At 32.9% G+C, this 23990-nt stretch overlaps 1 protein-coding gene, 2 long non-coding RNA genes and 1 pseudogene across 4 annotated transcripts in view; 2 read left to right on the top strand and 2 right to left on the bottom strand.

The window, feature by feature from the left end:
• On the bottom strand, positions 242 to 9295 carry LOC18609251 (50S ribosomal protein L15, chloroplastic). Of its 2 annotated transcripts, none has more exons than XM_007044276.2 (4): positions 8974 to 9295; positions 8534 to 8891; positions 1828 to 1979; positions 242 to 755 (listed from the first exon to the last, which is right to left on the bottom strand). In XM_007044276.2, exons 1-4 carry the CDS (start codon positions 9043 to 9045, stop codon positions 540 to 542), a joined length of 798 nt encoding a protein of 265 aa, XP_007044338.2. In that variant the 5' UTR covers positions 9046 to 9295; the 3' UTR covers positions 242 to 539. The 2 variants fall into 2 exon arrangements, with proteins under 2 accessions (XP_007044338.2, XP_007044339.2); XM_007044277.2 differs by having other exon boundaries at positions 8534 to 8894; positions 8974 to 9169.
• Positions 9729 to 10111, bottom strand: LOC18609250 (annotated as a pseudogene).
• LOC108660889 lies at positions 18602 to 21081 on the top strand. The gene is made up of 3 exons (XR_001926591.1): positions 18602 to 18683; positions 19465 to 19539; positions 20963 to 21081. It is a non-coding gene; the product is annotated as an uncharacterized LOC108660889 (long non-coding RNA).
• The window catches only part of LOC108660850, a 1449-nt gene continuing 558 nt past the window's right edge, over positions 23100 to 23990 (top strand). Inside the window, exon 1 of the long non-coding RNA XR_001926544.1 lies at positions 23100 to 23141. This is a non-coding gene — a long non-coding RNA (uncharacterized LOC108660850). The remainder of the gene's footprint in view (positions 23142 to 23990) is intronic.

Here is a 23990-nt window from a genome sequence, read left to right as displayed (position 1 = left end):
CAACAAACTGGACCACGCTAAATTCGGTTGCAAAGGTCACCAATGAGGGAGAGATTGTCGGACAAAGGCCCCAGGGCCCGCTTTGTTTCTCTATCAAGTGAGAATTTTCACCCCCCACTGTGGGTGGGTTCTTAGTGCATCAATTCGGATAGCTCCACAAGGTGAGCGAAGAACACAATTGCATTATTGATTTATGTCTGCCGCCACCATGAAAAAGATTCCTTCTTTTTAGTGAATGAAATGAATAAAAAGTCTCGCCCAACAAATCATATTTGGGTTTTGAGAAGCATTCATTCTATCACAAAAGCATAACTAAGAGAAAGTGAGAGCGAATTGTCTGATTGAATTCTAGGAAGATGGAAAACTGACAAAAAATATTGAATGAATCCAAGGAATTACAGCCTAATAACATTAGCCCTCCCTTGCTCCCCAAAAAGAATCTAAATGCAGAGCAAAATGATGAAAAAAAATTTACACAAAGCAATTTTCTTCACTGCTCTCAACATTTTATCAAATCAAGCAAAGCAATTGTACGCCTTTCATGCAGAGTTTGACTCAGCTGCTGCAGCCCTCTTCTTGGCAAAGAATTCATCAGCTCGTGCAAGGTTCTTTGCAACTGACGGCTTAACCCACTTCTTTCGGCCAGGCAATACAGTGAGAGAGCAGCCAGAAGCCTCAAGCTTTTCCTTTGCCGAGGCTGAAAAGGCACGGGCCTTCAACTTCAGCTTTAGATTCAGCTCCCCATCACCAAGAATCTAAATCAACAAAATAATCAATAACAATGAATATTTATTTTAAAAACAACATTATGTCACATGTTCAATAAACCCATCCCCATGAACTAATAAAAGTAGATTTTGCAATCAAGATTCTTTCAGTCTTAAATTAGGGAAGAACATTTTGACCTAATGTGGTCCACTTCTTTTGACTTTTCCTGAGACAAAGTTAATCAGAGAATCAGAATAAGAAAAGATGCAACTCCTGTTACCATAGTGAACTGTTGATTTGCTGATTTTGCAAGATGCAATCTTCCAGAAATAAAAGCAAACATGAAATGCTTTTGTGTCTAAGCATCGTGGCCATTTATACAGTTATGCAAAGAATGTTCAAGAAATCAATCAAAAGAAACACATATGACAAAACAAAATTCTAGTGGCTTTCAAACTCAATTAGGAACAATAGATAACACAAGCAAGTGAAACCACAATTGGATTGATAGTTTCCAAATTGAACATGATAAATAGGACTCTGGCCAGCTGAATCTTCAACGAGAACATTTTAGTTGCTTCATTGCAGGCAAAAAAAAAAAAAAGATTTGTATGGAAATTGAAGAACCAGTTGTCAAGAGATGAATGCTGTTCTGCATTTTAATAACCTCATATTCCGAATAAGACAGAATACAATGTGAAACAATTTCCATAATAAAGCAAGCATTTTTCACGAGTCTTGGAAATGTATTTTTGCAGACGAAATTAAAAAGCAAGTGTCAAATTAGAGTATGCAATATAGGCAAATTAGTAGCTGGAGTGAACCTCATGCACCTAGTCGCCCACCTCTTAAATTGTTCAACACTGAACTCCGAAATCAAAGGATGCACTTCTTTTGACAGAGCTTATTGCGATTGCATTGTTATTTTCACTTAATAGAAGAAGCTAGAATCAATTTTTGTCAGCATTAATGCTTCATGCATAAGGTAACAGAACATTCTATTCAACAAATTGGTCAAGAGAAACAAGTTCTTTTAGGGCCATCAAACTTACACATGGATTTAAAAGGCAAAATCTCAACCCTACAGTTGTCGCAACATAAATCAAAGATCATATGTACCTTTAAAGGGAGTTTTCTTTCTCTTCCTGATGGGTTGATCAAACCCTTCTCCTTCAAAGTCTCCAACGACACCTCATCTCCCTCTTGAAATCCTGCTGTTTCTATGTCTTTTAAGTTGACAGGGATGTATTTAGGTAATCCTGCATGCATACCTTGTAAAGGAAAATGAAAAGAAAAAAAAAAATGTTAGTAAGAGAGAACCAGTATGCAAATATATGGTCAAAGTACCTGTAGGTCCCACTACTATAGAGAAAAGTGTAATTTAGTTCATATACTCCAATTTTGAGTAATTTAAACCCTGTATTTTCACATTTAAAAACATTTGACGACAATTGCTAAATGCCTTAAAAAAAAGACAGTTATCTATGCTGACATAGTAATGAGGTGGCACTGACATGTAACTTTTTGCTAACAAATCAATGACATGGAAAATAAAAATGTTTATTTAGGTGATGTGGAATTTTAATCAAATATAAACAAAAAGAAAATTTCTGAGTCACACTGCATTTTAATTTTTTTTACAACTATTTTATTTTTCCACATGAAGAAAAATTTAAAACACATGGAATTTTTTCAAAATGTTTTTCATTGATGTGAAACTAATTTTCAAAAATAAACAATTTTTTTAAAAATATCAGTTCTGTTTTCTTTTCTCTTTTAGTTTTAAGCTCAAAATTTTTCTTTGGCACCTATTTGCTGGAAATAATACTTTTCTTTACTTAGTCTCTTCTTAAAATCCTTCCTAACATCAAATTCCAAAATTTCTCAAAATCTCCTTAACTTTCATCTAGAAAGTTGCATAGCCATCATCATCCCTAATCAAAACTAGTCTACTAGACCATAATTGAATCTAGACTCTTGGGTGGAGAATATGTTGTAGGAGCACCAGCGAACCTCAGCATAGAGAGCAATTAGGATCTTGCACAGCTGGATCTATCATGGTTTTCATGGTTTCTATGGGTGTCGTGTATGTGTCAGAGAGAGGATTTGAAGATTGATGTTTTGTTTGGTTAATGGGAAAGTAAAAGAAAGAAAAGATTGGGTGTAGGTCTTTTTAGACACTCTTGTTTTGAAGAAAATTGCATTCTGTGATTCAAGTGTCTTCTTTGTGGTGGTTGATAGGAGATGGTGCTGGTGGTTGTGGCAGTACTAAAGAAAGATAGGTGGTTTTCGAATTTCCAGAGAAATAGAGAAGAAAAGGGGGAGAGAGAAGGAGGAAGAAGAACCAGACTGAAAAAGGGAAAAGAGTGAAGAAAAGGTAAAATAGAAAATAGATTATTTTGATAAAGAATAACTTGATTATAAAAACTAAAATTGTAAAAACCTTTAAACTTTTTCCAAGTTTCTTGGCCAAAATGTTTTTTTTTTCAAAAAAAACTTTCAGTGGTCCTATGGGGGGAGGACACATGGCATTTTAATGGTGCCACTTCATTGCCACATCATTGAATTTTTTTAATTTTTGTTAATTTTTTAAATATTTCCACATTAGGAAAAAAATCAACAACATTGATTTGCAAGTGAAAAGTTTTACACATCAGTGCCATGTTAGTACCACCTCATTGCTGTGTCAGCATAGATAACGGTCTTCTTTAATGGCGTTGGCAATTGTCCTCAATTGTCAACAAATGTGAAAAGTATAGGGCTTAAATTACTCAAAATTATAGTATGGGGACTAACTTACACATCTCTCTACAGTAGTGGGAGTTGTTAGGTACTTTGATCGCAAATATACATAAAGATGAACAGAGGCACCAAATTCAAACCTAAAAAAGGAAACAAGTCTTTCCAAGCAAGGGACAAAGATAATATCATAAAGTAAAATCTTAATCATATAAGCTTAGTGAAAAAGATTCAAGAAGCCAGCACCAATACAATGGAAAAGGCTTATCCTGGTAAGGCACCCAAATAGAAGGAAATTTTACACATTCAAGTCTTTGTTAAAGAGATAGTTGTTAGCCCATAAGTTTAAGTCATAGAAAAGAGAAACCAACTTTAATATTTAAGTGTAATACCTATTCACGTGCAAGCTAAATGAATGTAAAGGGCTTTGCACATAAAATCAAGTGTAGAAAAAGGTGCAAGCAGAAGAAGAATAAAAGAGTATTTCATGTAAGGCTCAATGTACAAGACACCACATAAAGAATTAATGAGAAGGTTTGGTTTCATCCAATATGAAACAGGTAGATGAGGACCAACTATCCAAACACTTAAGCTGATAGAAAAGGATTTAACTTTAATATTCATTTCAAGTCATAATAGTCTTTATGAACAAAGAAAGGAAGTTCCAGTAATCTTCACTATTTTCATAATTGCAGTAGGTCTTCAGCTATAGATGGAACAAAGGTTTATCAACTGATTTGACCACTTAAATCTTGGATCATAGGGTATTCTGAAAATATCATCTCATTCCCAACCACTTCAAACTCTACCATCTACCTATCACCACATCATATCATCACTAATGGTAACTTTTAAACTCCCTCATTCAGCTCCACTTAGCCTAGAATTGATCATAGTTTTGAAATGACAAAAACTTTATCTTTCTCTCTTAACTCTTTTAATTTTTATCACTTGTTTTTTTTTGCTTTAAAATAATATTTTGTAAATATTCTTGCTTTTACGTAAAAACTTAATAAAATTAAAGTTTGATTAATTTATTTTAAAACAAATTTCATCCTCCTCTTGTTTGATCAATATACTCTGGCTAATACACTTCAAATAATTCCAGTCAGAATAGGTTCTTCTGTGCAAGCTTAGGTAGGAATAATCAAAGTAAAGCAATATTTGACAGTAAAACTGTTAACCATAATAAGGCTTTAGTATTTATCACAACTATTTAGTTCCATTTAGTATATGAAGTTCTCTTATGTTCTACAAATTCTTGAGAAGAGAAATTGAGGCAATAATGACACATCATTACCAGTCCTTGTTGATAAATTTTATTCAATTTGATCCCAAAATAAATAAAAAGATGGTGAGGCTTTTGCAACACAAATACAAATAAATATTTTTGTTACCTTAAGACTCATCATCAGATAAGCAAGACCTCCATAATAATGGATATGAAAAGAAAGCTCCAAAATAAGTTCATAAAAAAGCAAAAAGGGCAAAGCCAAGAACATAGGAAAGAAAAATCCTTCAAAGTCCTTCAAGAGCATTTCCAGCAACTGAATTTCGACCTTTATCAAATCTTCCTCTGATTTATTCCTTCATAACAAAAAATAATTCTGGTACCATGGGATGGTTTCTTGCTAAGGGTGAGCAAACTGTGGTTAAAAGTGAAATACTTCAAGAGTTGATAAATTCAGTAAAAATGGTTCAGCATTTCAGCATTTTAGTTATATTTGGAATATCTTTTTAAAATACTGGGTTCCTTCATTCGTCAATCTTTTAGAAAATCATAACTGCACTGATTGAAAAAACCGAACTACATTTTTATATTAAATATACATTTTCTTATTTATTTATTACTGTGATGCCTCAGCAACCGTTAACTTAAAGAATTTTGCTTCTAACATCCATATAAATCCAAAATAAAAAATATTTAAAAATCTGTAATAAATAAATAAAAGAAACGACGAATTACAGAAATAATGGAGTGATCTTCTTTTGGAGAAGAAAAGATCCATCAAAGATAAAAGCTCCTGACTTTGAAGAGAGAACCGGAGCAAGTCATAGTACCCATTTTTCTCTTTTTAGCTAATTCAAACTCCTACTTTACGGAAAAGAGCACTCAAGTGTTAAAACTTTCAAGATAACAACAGTAAACAACACTTAGAGCCTGTTTGCCCTAGTTTTTTTTTAACTTAAAAGCCATTATGAAGCTCTTATAAAAAATAATAGCTTTTAAAATTAAGCTAAACCTGTTTGATAAGCTATTTGGCAAAATAAATTGTATGAGTTCTAATTTTGGTTAAAATTACTCTAAAGGGCATTCATATCATCTTCAATCACTTAATAAATTAAAGGGGAACAAATCTGTTTCGAATTTATATATGATTTCCGATGTTAAAATCAAACAAATTTATAAAAAAACGAAACAACTCTCAAACTTATATAATAGTAATAGTATTAGATTTTTATTGATTTAGCAAGCAATCGGACCATGATGCTTCAATTCTTGAATAAAAAATAGAAAAGTAAAAACGATGTACTTGACATTAAAATCTTTTGGTAAAGAAGAGAGAAAACCTTTAAATAGTATATGAATGAAGATTTGAATTTTGAATCTTGTTTTCTCTTAATCTTTGCAAGAACAAAAAAAAATCTTAAATTTTGCTTGTTGGGTGTTTTTTTTTTTCTTTTTTTCCAGATAGTCTTTGTAGAGAGAGGTAAATGAGAGGGATATGGCGATTTACAGAACGAGGAAGAGAGGGAGGTTGATTGAGAGAGTAGGGTATTTCCTGAAAACTGGCGATTTTTTAAAAGAAGAGAAGAAATAGCTCCTATTTGGAGCTTTTTGTTAAACTCTTTTTTTTTAAATTTTGTTTTATTTTTTTTTAAAAAAGCTGCTTAAGTGCTTCTTAAAAATCCTGTTTGGCCTGACTTGTGTTTTTAAGAGGTAAATAAGATGAAAACAAGGCAGACCAAACAGGCACTTATAGAAAAAGAAAAACCAAATTTAGTAGAAGAGGAGACTGAATAAAGCCTCAAGAAAGAGGCAACACAAAACTCAAGATTGTTGGAAGCTTTCCGCTTTAGGCTTTAAATCTTGTGGTGAGAGCTGAAAGCATATTGGTTAGGCAGTGATTAAAGGTTGCTTAGAATTCTACAATTCTTTATGAACATTGAGACTTGATTTAACCTGCTATTAACATGTTAGTGTCATATGTTCTCATGTCGAGCCCTTTAGGTGGCGCCATTTTGTTTAATCGAATGGCCCAAAATCCTCTATTTTGGAGAAGATAGGATAAAACTTGATATAACCTTGATTCTATATCACCAATATTTCAATGACCAAGGACACCTAACCAAACTAACCAAGAATATTGGTAATTTGGTTCCCAGTTACATAAACAACTCAGCTAGTTAGGTTTATTACAATTCTCAAATTTAATTATTTTTGTCTTAGTAAAATTTGGCTGAATTAACCAAATTGAGTGATAGTGCATGCTACTTCTTGTTAAAGATTCATAGAGAGGAATAAAACTACCAATTTTAAATAAAAATATATAAAAAATTAATTATAGATTCATCTTTATGTTTTGCCTAGAGCATTGTAGATAGTTCTATTTTCCTCATTGAGAATAAAATTGTCAAATCCATGCTAGAAGTTCTAACTTTTTAATTTCAAATTGTATATACTATCTAGAAATTCCTCTTATCACCAATGCAACCACATAGAGAGAAGTCAGTGAAGATAAAGACCTAAAAGCATATATCTCAATGGAATGTCCATTAATTGACCAATCGAAACGCTATCTTATAAGTTTCATCTAAGAATAGTATAAGTTAGTCACATTACACACACACACACACACACACTTATATATACAAATGTTCTCCTTGCCACAGGCATATTACCCTTACCATTAACTAGATGAAGAAAATTAGTTCACTTTACTCAAACATCTCAACACCAGCATCATCGCAAAAATCCACATTTGACACAATACTAGGGGTTGACATAGTATAAAGGATTAAGTGATATACTATCAAAATCTCCTGAAAAAGACTGATTAAATACCCCCTGATACTCTAATCTCTACATTCAATTGACCTATCGTATGTCTCCCATCCTCATTATTGTCTCTCTATAATCTCCAAGGGGCATCTAATAAGGTAGAAGGTAGGAAACTTCTATGATGAAGTCAATTGGGTAGTAAGTCAATGTTAGTGAAGAACCATAATTAAAAGCAATAGAAGTTGTTGCTTGAAGCTTCTTCAAGATTTAATTAGAGAGCCATAGCCTAAAATATTGCTGAAGAAGGCATTGAAAGCTCATCTACACAGTGGGTGCTTGGCCCAACTTATAAAAGAGCTTTTACTTCAAAACTTATAATTTTGTTTAATGAAGTTGACTCTTTCAAATTTTTTTTCTTTTGATAAGCTCAATTATGTCAAAAAAAAAATGAAAGGCTCAACTTCATTAAACAAATTCATAAGGTTTAATTTTGTTTGGTCTTTCAAACTTGTATTTATTAAAAAAAGCAAAAATACTATCAAATAACAGTTTTCTACATCCTATGGTACTTCTGCATTAAGTTTCTCAAACACTATCATAGCTTGTCTTAATAACATTTTTGAAACAATTCTACTTGAACAACACTTCCTACAGTAGTTCTAATCGGACCAAACAGTTCATAAACTATTGACAAAGCACAAACTTTAAATTGCTACCAGCAAATCAAGATAATGCTCAAACACAAAACATTCCATACAGGTTACTTGTACATGACTTGGGCAGCCATTTGATTGAATATTCAACTATTTCTACAACTGAAACTAGAAAACTACAAGCTTGCTTAAGTTCTTACTTAAGAGAGCAATTTTGTAAAGTATTTCTCAAAAACTGCAGAGTTCAAAGTTCAAAGAAACAAGTTAATGCTATCACTTTAAACAATCAAAATCCACTTAAAATAAAACATGTTCCCGTTAAATAAAAACTTCTAACCCAGTATCACAATCCCATAAAGCATTTGAAGTGTATAAGAATTAATAAATAAATAAATAAATACAAAATTAAGAACGGATGCAAGCAAATTACCTCCTGCAATCCCTCTCAATTTGGGGATACGCCTATAGAGCGGCATTTGCCCACCCTCAAACCCCTTTCTAACACCTGGACCAGAACGTGATTTCTGACCCCTCATTCCAAACCCACAGCTGCCACCTTGTCCAGCCGATATTCCTCTCCCCTTTCTCTTCCCTTTCTTTCTGGACCCTGGCTGAGGTCCCAGGTTGTCCAACCGAAATCTAACTGTGGGCGCTGTAAGGGCCACTTGGATTTTTGCTGCTCGGTTCACAACAACTAAAGACCTTGTCCCTTGTTTCTGTATCTGTTGTTGCTTGGTTCTGACAGGGATAATGTGACAAGGGTTTAGTCCTAAATTCCTCACATTTCCCTGCTATTAAAAAGAAAGTTTCAATTCAGTAATTGTGAGTATACTGTACATAATTTATTAAAGAGAGTCAAAGGAAGAGTACCTTGAAAGCGGAGTGAAGAGAGAGTGAATTTGTGATTGGAGGGTTTGGAGAGAGCGAGAGCATAGCAGCCATTGTAATGGAGACTTTGAGGATGAAAATTCGAAAGCTACGTCTAATTTTCGCTCAATGCAGTTTGGAGGAACGGATAGGATAAGGTGTATTATTCTCTACGAGCACTGCCACTATAGTTTTTGTATTGAAGATATAAAGACGAGTAGGATGATTCCACGAGAATGGTCGGTTCGGGAACAGTGCATTTGTCTGAGTTCAAATGTGTTAGGTTTTTGTGGTGTAGGAGTTCAATTTAGTCCTTTCGTTATTTGTTGTTAGGGATGTCAACTGGTACCCTTTTATAGGGTACCTGTGGGTATCTTACCTGGTTATATCGGATTAGAGTATTCAATAAACGGGTTCGAGTAGAGTTCGAGTATCATTCCTTGAGTACCCGTTACCCGAACCCGACTACTATTTATAAATATTTTATTTATTTATTTTTTAGCAAAAGTAGCTTTATTTCTAAACTTAATTTGTTCTTTCAATTCTCTTCCATACCAAAGCAATAGCAAATCGACCATAAAATCATGACATAAGAGGAAAAGGAAATATGAAACAAAACAAGAATTTGAAAATAGAAGCTCAAGATAAACCACATACTTAAAAAATTATCAAATTCCTAACTCAAAAAACCTAATGCCAGTTGGGGTAGCATAAACCAAGAAAAGAAACATGTAAATGTAAACAATAACTTGCTAAGTTATAGACAGAAAGGCACTTAATCGAAAAGTGAGAATCCCATATCTTCATCGTCACTCTCCTTCACTTTCTCTTCCTTCTTTTTCTCCTTCGCTGCTGGTGCTTCTACCGTTGGGGCAGTGCCTCTAGCAGGAGCTGCAGCTCCTCCTCCTAAGAAACCTCCGCCTCCTCCACCTCCAATAATCACTTGGAAAACAGTAGAGTTAGGAGTGATGAGAGAGAAAGAGGAGGTAACGCCGCCAGAGGAGTCGACGACTACGGCACACTGAACGAGTTTCCTCTGGAGCTCGTAAGCAAAAGCATCAGAACCTTCAAGTTCTCCCTCCAACTACTTGGCAGTCCATTCCCCGGCGTTTCTCTTGCACACAAAGGTGAGAACTCACATTGTTTTTCTTATTTAATCGGTTATTTAAATGGGTTAGGGTAATTATAGGGTAGTGAGAATATATTAGGGTTAGGGTTAGGGTAGTAATTTTTAAATTATTCGGGTAGTTAATAGGGTTAAGGTTCGGATACCTCCAAATTAACAGGTACCTTACTCGTTGACATCCCTATTTGTTGTTTGAAATAGATGGTTTTAATCTTTGTACCCAAAAATAATTTTTTTGCACTTTACTAAAAGTTGATCTAAGACAATTAATAATGAAATCAAATTTTTGTATTTAACTTGGATGAATTGTTATGTTAAGATGGTTTTTTTTTCTTTAAAAAATCTTATTTTATTTCAAATAAATAATTAATATTTTTTAAGATTTTAAAAATTAATTCTTAATATTTCTTATTAAAATAAATTTTTTGATATTAATGTGTGCCATGTGATAAAAAATTCAAAAATTGACATGTCTCGTCATCAACAAAAATGTCATCAGATGGAATTTTGGTATAAAAAATTTTAATATTATTATCAGTTATCCTAAAATTAAATTTTAATAAAAGTGTAAAAATTGTATTCATTAAGCTACAGTGAAAAGGATAAAACCCTTAAATTGAGTTAGTAAAAGATCAAATTGACACTCCAAGAGTTGTTTTGGCTCCAAAAATATTTTTCAATCCCACTTTTCGAGGTATTTTTTTTATGCTAGAAATTTTCACAGAGCTTAGCTACCTTGTTAATATTTTATTAATAATTAAAATAAAAATAAAACGGTACATTAGGGAGGGGGACCTAAACAGTATCTCTAGAGTTACATGAGAAAGAAAAGAAAGAATTCCTATTACGGTTATTACTTTCTTTGCAGTTATAAGGAATGCATAAAATAAGTAATTTACATGTGTACAAGAATCTAAGATAAAGTCATATAAAAATAAAATAAGGAGTACTACTCCTTTACATTTATTTAGATCTAACATAAGTTAGGGTAAGTTTATCTAATCTTACAATTCCACGCAACTTACCTTGAGCTTCAAAGAAAACTCGCAGATTTTGATGTTGATATCCAAAATTAGCTAAATAGTTTGCAGCTTGATTGCCTTCTCGATGTATGTGAGAGATTCTATAAGAGAATTGAGTTAAGCATTTTTTGATAGAAGCCAATAAATATCGACTGTCATGTGACCCATCATATTCCTCCTTTAGCATTGAAGTAACACCATAATATCTATCTCAATCCAGATCTTTGAAATATTATACTCTTAGCATAAAAGAAGACCTTTATATAAGGCTAATAGTTCTGCATGCACAGAATTGTTGGGTCCAAAATTTTTTGAGAAACCAAATATTAGCGTACCTATGTGTTCTCGCAATATTCCATCTCCTGCAGCATTCTGAAAATTATTTTTGGAACTACCATCAACATTTAATTTAAACTCATCTGTTAATGGTTTATACCAAGATATTATTTTGGGTGATAAGGACGTTTCTCTTTAGAATTCCAATCCCCACGCTTGAGCTATTTGAGTATCACTTCTCCATTGCCACTTTTCCAATTGCCTACTGCAAAGCAACTAGTATTTAAGCTTCAAAATACGCCACACTACTCTATTGGGATACATACCAAGATTCCTATATTTTGTATCATTATGTTTCACTCATAGGAACCAAAAAATGAATAAAGGTAATAAGGTGTGAATATGTCCCTGCTTAGTATAATCACCATAATATACCCATGCCCAAATAATCTAAATAATAGTAAGTAAATTGAAAATATAGATTTGAAAGAATATTGCAAAATAATTGCACACTTGTTTAGCCATCGGACCATCTCACAAGACATGTAGAAGAGATTCCTTTAAGTTGTAGCAATTACATTTAAAAGCTAGCTGGAAACATTTTGTTTTCATTCTCATCTCCTCAAGAATCCAATTATGTAACAACCACCACAAAAAGAATGAAGTTGTGAAAGGAATACTTTTGTACCAAATAAAATTAAACAAAGGATTTGTTGTTTGTCGTTGCCTAATTAGTTCCCATGAGCTCTTAGTGGTGTAATTACCATTGGAAGTGGGTACCCAATAGGCAATATCTTCAAAAGATGTGTCAATAGGAATTTTTAGAACATCAATAATAACCTTATCTGGCAACACATTTTTCAATTTATCCACATCCCAATCACCATTATCAAAATAATAGCAAACTTATGTTATTGATGAAATAAAAGTAAGGAAATGGTTTACCAGTGGTTTATTGCCTATCCAACAATCATGCCAAAAAAATAATTTTCCTTTGCTAATCCACCACTTGATATGTTCTTTCGTAACCAGGCACCTAGCAAGCATTCATTTCCAAGGTTGTGAATTATGAATTTTCGGCTGAACATAACTGGGAATTCGACCAAGACAATATTTGTTTTCATAAATTGTGTCCACAAGCTGCTACAAGTCTGAAAGTGCCACCACAAATTAATACTAAAGGCCTCAAACACATTTACTAGGCCTCTAATATCTAAACCACATTCAGAAGATGGGAAAGTTATTTTATGCCATGAAGCCCAGTGAGTATGTTTACCATTTGTTGAATCTCCCCAAAAAAAGTTATTAAATAATCTTTCAATTTTTTCAATGACACAGACAAGAAGCTTAAGAACTTGAAGGAAATAGTAGGCAAAGAAGATAATACACTCCTCAATAGAGTTATCTGGCCACCTGGGGAAAGAATCTTATTCTCCCATCTTGTGATTTGATTCCGTATCTTAGTTACAAGGTGATGAAATAATAGTACCTTTTTGGGACCTTTGTAGAGAGGAACTCCCAAGTATGTGATAGGAAAGCATTTATGAGTGAATCTTAAAGCTTGAGAGATGATTTGCCTTCTAGTGTTTACTATAATCTGATGTGTTATGAACAACTCTTTTGATGGTTAACATGTTGCCCAGAGACTTGTTCATACTTGTGCAAAAATAAAAGAATTTTCTGCAAGGCCGATTTACTACCTTTAATATGTTGGAGTAAAATCTTAGTGGATTGATGTGATTGTGTAAAGCATAGATTTCAAAAAATTTCTTTTATAAAGGAAGCGAGCAATCCAATTACACAAACGGAAACACACATCATTCTTATTGCAAGTAACGTAATCACATCCTTAAAAAATAAGAATCTATTAAGTGAAAAAAAACATACCTTTTATTTTGAGATTCTTATTTGCGGACACCACCACACGAATGAATGATTTCTCGATTAAACAAGTTTATCACTTATTCTTAAAAAATGCTTTCGACTTGAACCTTGAGTGGACAAGGTGTGGAATGCTAGACTACAAGATGGTAATTGATTTTGTCTCTCTTTTCTTCCTATAAATTAATGGCTGTTTTCTTTTATAAAATTCAGCCAAGTATTGGAGAAAGGAAGAAAGATACGACAAAGTTTGGAAGAGGAAGAGAGAAGTGACAACTGAAACTTTTTCAAGAAAAAGTACGTTACTTTCTTTTTTTTTCAATATCTTCTCTTTTATTAAAACTCTTGCCTTGAAGGTTTAATCAAATTCAAACACTTTTGAATCGATCTTAACTATCCATTTAGAGTTATGGAAGCATCAAATATGCTCCATAATTATCAAAATTAAAATTAAAGAATAAATAATTTAATTCTTTAATTATCATTTAGAGTTATTAACAAAATAAATTCTTCATTGAATAATAACTCTTATTTTATTATTATCCATCTTTATTTAAAAAGAATTAATAATAAATAAAAGAGTTATAGTCAAATATGGAGTCTCTTTTTATTAACATGGATTCTAGATTCATTTTGCAAGAATCCTCCTAGCATTATCTTAATTTAAGACAACTCTTGCCTTTAATTAAGACAAAAATATTTTATCTTGCCTAAATTGAATATTTTCTTGTCTAAATTAAGACCAAACATGTTTTCTTGTCTAAATTAATACAAACATGTTAAAGCTGTCATTTTGGTACACAATTTAATTAATCAAATAAAACATGCATTCCAACTTAAACAAGTTGAATTCTATGAAGCTTAGTGGGAAATCTATTTGGACATAGATATTTTGTCACGACCCGGAACTCCCATCGGGCCCGTGACAACCGTCGCGACGTCCCGATAGGCACTCATTACCCCGAATGCTGATCGAAACCCCGCAAGACTTAGCATCAACTTCCGCATCTCCCCAGCGAGCGACAGTTATTAAATCTTACATTTCAAGAAATCATAAGTCGTTTCCAAATCAAAATAATAAAATATTATTTTTTGGCTCACAGGGGCATTTTTGTCATTTTTCTTTGATAATATCGAAACTCACCAAAAACATGGTGTAAAAGCTTAATATGTTCATACATATTTTAAATCAGATAATTAAAGTATAAATTACTTTTACAATGACACATGGGCCCCTAACTAACCAATAAGAAGCGAGTTTGTGAACCTATAATTTTGACAATGCAAGGCTAACTGAAGTCCTTGATGCAATCTGCTATCTACCGGCTATCCCGAACCTGAAATGTGGGGAATTGAGGGTGGTGAGATTATAAATCCCAGTGAGTAAACAAACACCATCTAAACTATCTAAAGGCGAGTAAATGGAGAGAATTAAAAAATAATTAACTTCAGCAAATTTTTTACATCAAGAATATTCATTTCAACCAAATAATCAATATGGCTCGTGAATTACTCAAAACTTGGCTCATGCCAAATCCTGTGCTCGGTGACACCTGGACCAGGGGTATCTAACCGAGTCCGCCAAGGCTGTTAAAAATTCATATTTCGCATAAATCATATTTTTATTTTGAAACATAGTCGTTCCTTGGCGTTGGTTGAGTCTCACTCTCACGCGGTGGTCCAAGTGAAGTGCACTCAAAAAGCCCACCTCAGGAGATACCCTACGAGCCTCTAAGACCGAGGTGAGATTATAAAAGAGTTTACCGTGCCCCTCTAATAGGCTGGCCCACGGAACCCCCCACTACTGCGTAGCTAATCTTTTGTCTACCACCTGATTTATAAAATCTTTTTCTGCATGACATGGCAATTTATCGTAACCTAGCCTCTCAAGGCTAAATACACAGTAAAAATAATTCTAACACCAAAATCAGTTTAGCCATTCATGCTCATTTGTTGTCATAAGCCATTCAATTTAAAACCATAAATTTACAATACAAACAGGCAGTCTCCAATTACTCTATTTTCAAAATCAGTATTCGATTTTTCAGAAAATTTATAAAATCATAATTTCTCTTAAAACATATCAATTTACCATTTAAACCCATTTTCCATAAAATCACACAATTGTATAAAACTACTCTAGATAATTAAGACGATAATAAGTTTACTCATAGTTTCTGAAAACTAAATTCGGGTACTCCAACTATTACTCATCGAGTGCGATTTCTTTGCCCTTGCTAGAGGATTCACCACCTTGACAAATTGTACAATTAAGAGGTTTACTACTTTGGTACTAAACCAAAATAAACTAATTTATACTACTAATGCATGATATGAAGTGCAAAATGTCTAAATTTTGCCTAAATGAGATGTTAGCCTATTTCGATCTTTTACCCGATAAATCGATATACGCGTCCGTTTAAACTCCAAATTAATTTTTTTCAATTTCTATACCTCAATTGCACCCAAATTGACTTAATGTTCCTCAGTGTGGTGCAAATTATCAGTCCCGATAGTAAATTACGAAAATACCCCTAGTGGGTAAAAATTTGTATTTTGGCTCAGAAAATTTCCATTATTTTTTTTAGACTCATAATTCATCATTATTCATCATAATTCCTCAAATAAACATCAAGATCAGCAGCCAATATTCCCCCTAGAAAAATTCAGCATAATGGGTTTCAATGGGAGAAAATTATATCTCTAGCTTATTTTTGCTATATTTCAATATAACTTAACTAAAATCACTTAATTCAATTAAAATCAACCAAAACTCAAGCTCAAAACTCATCCATGGAGGTTTGGCCAGCATGGGTGTCCATACCCACTTTCTAATTTTGCATGGAAATGAGAAAAAAATGCATGGGTAGTGAAAATCACAAGGAAAATCAATGAAATTTACCTTTTTAATGCTTGATTTCTTGATTTCTCTTGATTTTCCCCAAATTTTTTCAGCTAGGGTTCTTATTTCTTTTCCCCCTTTTTCTCTCCTGGTTTGGACAGCTGAAGAAGATGAGAATTCTGGAATTTTGACATTTTTAAAGGCTAAAATAATATAATATTATTTTATTCATTTTTTTTGTTTTATTAATTCCTTAAATTCTAGCCATCCATTTATTTCCAAATTTTCACCATACACTTGTCCCACATGTCCATAGCTTAGAAAAAATTCTCAGACTTATCCAAAGTCTTGGTGGAGTAATTTTTGAAATTTACACTTTTGCCCCCGTAAAAGTCAAATTACATTTTTTCCCAAAAACTGAAAAATTGCCCATAGACATATTTTTCATCCCTTCTACTCATACTATTCTCCAATTTGTCAAATTTGATCTAAATTCTCTCAAAATCTCAAATTTTGTTCGTGGGTGGAAAAATTACGATTTTGCCCCTACACTCCAAAAATCACCGAAATTAAACTTTTTCACTGCCAAACCCTCAAATTATACTCCAATACTCAAATCATACTCCAATAAGTTAAATGGGGATAAAAAATTTTTTTCTCAAAATTCTCATTTTGTCCCTAGGTGGCAAATGACCATTTTGCCCCTAGATAATGAAAATTTCAGTTTGACTCCAAATTGATCCTCGAACTCCGAATTACCATTTTGAGTCATCCCTGAACTGTGAAACTCTTAATTTTACCTCAAAATTCCTATTTGAATTAGTTCGAGGCTTAATCGACTTAATGGTACCATTAAGGGCAATATCATCTTTTAACGATTCCTCGAACTTCCTAAACATGCAAACATTTTATTGAGCATGTAAATGACGTTGTAATTATTTTATAGAATAGGGTTTGACATATTTCAAGCTCCAATAAACTTAGAATTATTCTTAATCTCATTAAAAAATAATTTAAGCTTATTAACCATGAAATCACTCCACATAGATTCATGGTTGCACTCTTAGATTAACTATAATTACAAGAAACAATTCAATACTTGATATTAATTATTAGTTGTCCAATTGCAAACCTTATATTGTGAACCGTCATAACCATCCAATGACAAAAGCTGAAATTATCGTTTTACCCTTTATGTCAATTTTGTCCTTTAACCTCAAATTTCATCTAATTAGTGATTCAATACTTTAGATCTAAGTTTTTGAGTATCTAGATGTGATGAGTAGCTAATTCATCAATCCACTAGGCTTAGATTAATCACCAATCTTTATGAAATCACTAAAAGTGATGTTAATGGTATGAACTTTATTATTTGGATATATGTTCCCAGATGTTCATCTCGATTATAATATCAAAATATGGAGATTAGATCAACGCTTTATGATGATCATGCTCATGGTAAATCAAAGATTATAAGGAGATTAAACATGAGTCCACTATCCATCAAGATTTCAATTCTACTATAAGCAAATGCATAAGTGTAAGATCAAGAATTAAGTAGCGGTTAAACTTAAATTTGATTCTCTCATGATTCTAGTTCATGTTATAGTGTCATTACTCGAAGTTAAGCATTTCAATGATTTGAGACTCATCATTCCCTTGAAATGAATCACATTCACTTCATTGGAAGTAATTTGGACACTACAACCTTAACACAATAAAGTGACCAACTTTATTAGATGGCTATGAATAATTTTTAGATTCAATTAAATTACATGTCTCCTATGTATGACTTGTCAAGCCCAGCTCTATTATATACTTGCCATGTCATTCATGTACTTAATAGCATGTCTGCATACTTGGATGTCTCGAAAAATCATTAAAAGTCGGTATCGTACCTAGTGGTACAATTAAGTTGATTAAAACCTCAAACTAGTCCAAATAGAGATTTTAGGATGTATTTGAGAGTTATTGAACCTTAGATTGTCTTAAAATGGTGATTCGGAGTTCGATGATTAATTTAGAATATAATCGAAAATTTTTATAATGTAGGGGCAAAATGGTCATTTTGCCACTCGAAGGCAAAAATTGGAATGTTGGACGAGATTTTTGACCACGTTTGACTATTTGGAGCATAATTTGAATATGAGAAGTGAAAAAAATTTCAATTTCGACATTTTTCTGAGCATAAGGGCAAACCGGTCATTCCAAGTGCCCATAAGGATGTAATTGGAATTTTTAAAATTTTACACCACCGTGACACTTGTCAAGCCCATGAATTTCACCTATTATCATTTTTATACTTTGAATAATTAAGGTATTATATGTGGTGGTAAGCAAAAGCTTAATAGTTAAGTTTTAACCATGAACCATTCACACGTTGACACGTGTCAAGCTTGAATTCTTTTATAATTTTCTTTATAAACCAACATAAACCTCTCTCAATTCTTCTTTCATTGCCGTGCAAGCCAAATAAAAGGGGGGGGGGGGGACAGAATAGAAACAACTCTTGAGGAAGAAAATTCAAGAGAAATTCATCGGTTACCAAAAAACGAAGCGATCTGAGGTAAGATTTCACGATTTTAGCTTAAGATTCACCTCTCCCATGCTTTCTTTTTCATTTTTATGGTTGAAACCCAAACTTTCATGAAGGAAGTCATGTTGGCCGAATCAAGGGGGGGAGGTTTTGATGATGGTTTTTATTAGATTTCATGCTATCTAGGTGTTTTTAGTTGTTTTGTGATATTCGGTATGAAAAACAAGCAAGAAAACCACATGGCCTTCACTAAACCCTCATTGGCCGAATTTAATAGGGGAAATATTGATGATGAATTTTGTTATGTTTCATATTATTTAGCTCGTATTTGATGATTTATGGTGTCAGATATCGACAATGGTTATCGAAAAGTATAGTGCCTTTAGTAAACGGCTTGAACGACATCGAGAAAATCATGGTAAATGGACTTGAATTTGATTTCTAATGATATATACGGACTTATTGGACTGTGTTGACACTGATTAGCACGTTAGTTCAAAATCGAAATGAGTTTCGGATGTGATCATTTAAGTCACAATCAAGTTCATTGAGGTACTTTGGGTGTATTTGAAGTACCGAAAGTGCAATGAATCTATTTGGAGTTGAATAAGATGTTTTATCTAATTAAACAGTGTATAGTGCGAGTTAGGTCAAATACCATTTCAGTCCAATAACAATTGAACTTGCATAGAACACCATTTTTAAGTGATTATTTGAACATTTCTCATTCAATTTCATGCATTCATATAGAGCCTAGAATAGTTTTATAACAGTTTGGCATAAATGTATTGAATTACTTGTTGTGTATTAGGTATAGGTGGTGAGCCCTCTAGTAAGGGTAAGGATATCGTACCTGAGGACCAGGAGTAGGAGTACTCTCGTTATGGTGAGTAAACAGAGTATCATCTTAACTATCTAAAGTAGTTTATACTCGTTTTTATGATTTTAAAGAATAGTGAACTTAAATTGTAAACTGTTATGTTTTATAACTGAAGTGTTGGTTAAATGAAATGAGATTCATAATTTGGTTTGAAATTGAATCCTGGTTTTGGAATTTGAGTAAGCGGAGACTATATACTTGTGTTATATAAATGTTTTGACTATTGTTAGTTATGCTGACCCTACTTTGTAATAAATGTATCGGCATAATGGGATTTCTAATTGACATATGGTTTAAATTGATGGCTTATGATAATGTGATGGCAGGAATGGCTGGATTTGTGTTTGTGTGGGATATATAAACTGTTTTGTTTTACCTTGATAAGCTGGGTAATATCGTATTAGCCATGTCATACTGCCGAAATTTTTATTGATTTGGTGGGGTAATTGATTAGCTTACTACAGTGGGCGGGTTTTCGTGGACCGGCCTATTATAAGGGCACGGTAAACCCCGTCATATTTTACCTTAGTATGAGAGGCGTGGAGGGTATCTCCTAAGGTAGTTTAGATTTCACTTCACGCCGAACCACCACATGAGCGTGAAACTCAGCCAACGCCAAAGAACGGCTGTGTTTTTAAACGTAAAAACATATTTTATGTGTATATGTTATTTTAATAGCCTTGGCGGACTTAGTTGGATGCCCTGCGCAAGGTGTCACCGAGTACAAGTTTTGGCACAAGCCAAGTATTTAAGAGAGTCATAAGCCTTGTTGATTTTTTTTTATGAAATGTAACTGTTTTATATGGGTTGAAATAAGTTTTAATGTTATGAATCATACTATGATGAGATGTTTTAATTGTCTCTATTTACTCGGCTTTAGATGTTATAGATGATCTTTGCTTATTCACTGGGTTTATAAAAACTCACTACCTTTTTTTCACCCATTTCAGACTCAAGGCAGTCTGTAGACCACCAATTTTGTCGAGGGTTTACTTTTGGATTCGTTCCCTTAGAAATCGTAGGTTTACAGTCGTGTTTATTTTTGTTATTTTGGGGCTCACACGTCATTGTAGAATATTTTTGTATACTTTGGCGCAATGTGCTATTATATATATAAATTTATTTGGTTATTACTTTTCATTAACTGTTTACGTAAAATTTTATAAATATTGTTTTATATGAAAATGAAATATTTTATTCAATATTTTTATTTAGTTTGATTAGGTATAATTTCACTTTAAATAGATAATTTAGATACCTAAATTTATTTTTAGATATGAAATTTATATTTTTCATTTATATATTATATTTTTAGTAGGTTTCAAAAATTTTAGATAAAATGACCAAAATACCCCTGTGCGGTAGAAATTACTTTTTGATTTATTTTGATTTGAAAATAATCTATATTCTTTTAAAATATAATATGTAGTAATTGTTGCTCACAAGGGAGGCGGAGAACTGATGCTAGAGCCTTGCCAGGTTTTGGTTGACATTCCCGATAAGGTATGTCTATCGGGACATCGCGGCAGTTGTCATGGGCTCGAAAAGAGTACCAGGTCGTGACATAACTCTTCATACAAATGTATTGTAATATCTCAATAGAATCATGGTACCTTCATAACTAGATAATGAATGCTTACTTGAAATAAACTTTTCATTTTATTATCAAAATGTACTTTCATTACAAACAAATTTAATAAAATTAAGCATGAGAATATGCTTATTTTCTAAGGCACCATATTCTCAAAATTCCTAAAATAGTAAATATAAGGACATCATCTACAAATGCTAGGTGGCTCACAATCATTGGACAGCTAGGCAAATAGTGAATGTAGGGGCATCTGTTATATAGAGCATTTAAACCTCAAGACAAATATTCAGCTGCTAAAACAAATAGTTGAGGAGAGATGGAATCACCCTAACGTAATCCTCGTTCTAACTTAAAATAGCCCACTGACCTACCATTAATTAATAAAGAGAACCAACAATTCAAAATGCAACATTGAATCATATTTATCCACTAGTGGCTAAAGCCTAATTGTTGCATCATTCTATATAAGAAAATCTAGTTTATCTAATCATAGGCTTTCATCATGTCCAACTTTAGAGCTACATTTCCACCTCTTGTTTTCTTTATAAGTTTTCCCAATCAATTCTCGTGCCAACAAGATATTCTCACTAATAAGCCTGCTACTCACAAAGCCACTTTGATTATCAGAAATAATAATAGGTAAACGCTTAGTTAGACGATTAACCATCAACTTAGTAACTATTTTATTTAAAACGTTACATAAACTAATTGGTCAAAATTTACTCCATTGTGAGGCATTACTCTTTTTAGTCAATAACACAAGAGTGGTTGATGTGACTCCCCTCAGAAATGGCGCACCTTGAAAAAAATGCACCACTGCTTGAAAAAGATATTTAGCAATAATATCCCGACACTGTTAGTAGAAAAATGAAGAAAAACCATCCGGGCAAGCTACACTATCTTTGTCAATGTCAAACACTGCATCTCTTATCTCTTGCATAGTAGGCACTACATATAAGTTGGCATTGTCAGAGTTAGATACAATAACATGAATGAGAGAATCATCAAACCTGGTCATATCACATGGTTCTTGTAGTACCCCGTATTTTGATACGGTGGCTAATAAAGTTTACGGATACCAATTGAGGTTAATTACTGAGTTAAAAAGGGTAATTCAGAAGTGAACCTGTGAAATCTCGATCTCCATAGACACATAACTAGAAGTAGACGAGATAATGCAGACTAGGGTTAATTTCGTAATTTCTCTTGGTGAGCTTCTACGAGTGAGTTTTCTTGATGCTATTAAGGTCTAAATAGGCCTAAGGAAGGAATATGTCAAACCCTGTTCTATAAAATAATTACGACGTCATTTACATGCTCAATAGAATGGTTGCATATTTAGGAAGTTTGAGAAATCGTTAAAAGACGATATTGCCCCTAATGGTATCATTAAGTCAATTAAGCCTCGAACTAGTTCAAATAGGAATTTTAAGGTAAAATTGAGAGTTTCATGGTCCAAGGATGACTCAAAATGGTAATTCGGAGTTCGATGATCAATTTGGAGTCAAACCGAAATTTTCACTATCTAGGGGCAAAATGGTCATTTGCCAACTGGAGACAAAATGAGAATTTAATAAAAGATTTTTTTTGGCCCCATTTGACTTATCGGAGTATGATTTGAGGTTGAGAAGTGAAAAATTGTAATCTTGTCATTTTTCGGAGTATAGGGGTAAAATGGTAATTTTGGCACCCCAAGGGCAAAATTGTAATTTTCCTCCACCAGGACATTTGTCCAGCACATGGTCTTCCCTTAGCCTCATTTTGACTTTTGACTAATCATGTGGTGGAGAAAAAAGGTTTAAAATTTTTAAAGTTTTAAAAATGGACCAATGGAAACATGCCATGTGTCAAGCTTAGGATATTTTATTATTTAACTTTAAAATCAGCATAAATCAGCCCATTATCTCTCCAAATATTTGGCCAAGTAAGGAAGAGAGGGAAAGAAAGGAAGAACAAACCCTAGGTGAAGAATTTCAAGAGAAAAAGTGTGGAAAATCAAGGAAAACAAGTGAAAAAGGTAGGATTTTTCAACTTAAGCTTGAAATCTATTTTTCTTAAGCATTTATCCTTATTTTCCATGCTTAAATTACATGTTTTCATGATGAATTCATGGCTGGTCAAAATGGGTAAGGAGAGAGAAAGATGTTGGATTGAATTAATTTTAAGATATGTTAGTGTTTTTAGTTAGTTTAGCATATTTAGAAGCAAAACAACAAGAAAAGAATCCATTTTCCCCATGAACCTTCAATGGCCGAACCCTATGTGAAGTGTAGAAGTAATGAATTGATTTTGTGATCAAGTGAATTAGTTGAAAAATTGATGAAATGATGATTTATGGTGAAAAAATGGAATCAGAAAATTTTTAGTGATAGTGCACCACAATGGCCGAAATTTTCAAGAAGAATTGTGATGGTTGTTAGTCTGAATTTTAGATTATTGCAATTGTATTTAGTGAATATAAATATTAAAAATGAAATGGAGCAATTTGGAGCCAAATCGTACACAATTGTCAGTTAATCGGGTAATTGGCCGAATTAGGTCAGCACCGCATTTAAGCTGTAGTCGAATAAGTTGCATATCATATCATGCATATACACCGAGCCTGAATTGATTTTATAATTGTCAAGCATTAATGTGGTGAATTATGTATTGTACATTGTGGATAGGTGGTGAGCAAATTACACTGGTAAAAGTACAGAGATTGTGCTTGAAGACTGGGATTAGAAGTACATCAACTCCTAGAACTGTGAATAAACTTATTATCATCTTAATTATCTAGAGTAGTTTTATACAATTGTGTGATTTTATAGAAAATGGGTTTAAATGGTAAATTGCTATGTTTTAGGAGAAATTGTGATTTTATAAA

This window comes from Theobroma cacao, chromosome 2 (assembly GCF_000208745.1).
Source record: "Theobroma cacao cultivar B97-61/B2 chromosome 2, Criollo_cocoa_genome_V2, whole genome shotgun sequence".
NCBI lineage: Eukaryota > Viridiplantae > Streptophyta > Magnoliopsida > Malvales > Malvaceae > Theobroma > Theobroma cacao.
The sequence above is the reverse complement of the archived record's forward strand: the minus strand, read 5'-3'. Positions and strand labels throughout refer to the sequence as shown.

Excerpts from the sequence above, each read along its gene's own strand:
- LOC18609251 (XM_007044277.2), bottom strand. The coding sequence starts at position 9,045 with ATGGCTGCTATGCTCTCGCTCTCTCCAAACCCTCCAATCACAAATTCA. Across the intron at positions 8,895-8,973 it reads CTCTTCACTCCGCTTTCAAG|CAGGGAAATGTGAGGAATTT; the intron begins GTACTCTTCCTT and ends TCTTTTTAATAG. Across the intron at positions 1,980-8,533 it reads ATTGAGAGGGATTGCAGGAG|GTATGCATGCAGGATTACCT; the intron begins GTAATTTGCTTG and ends TTCCTTTACAAG.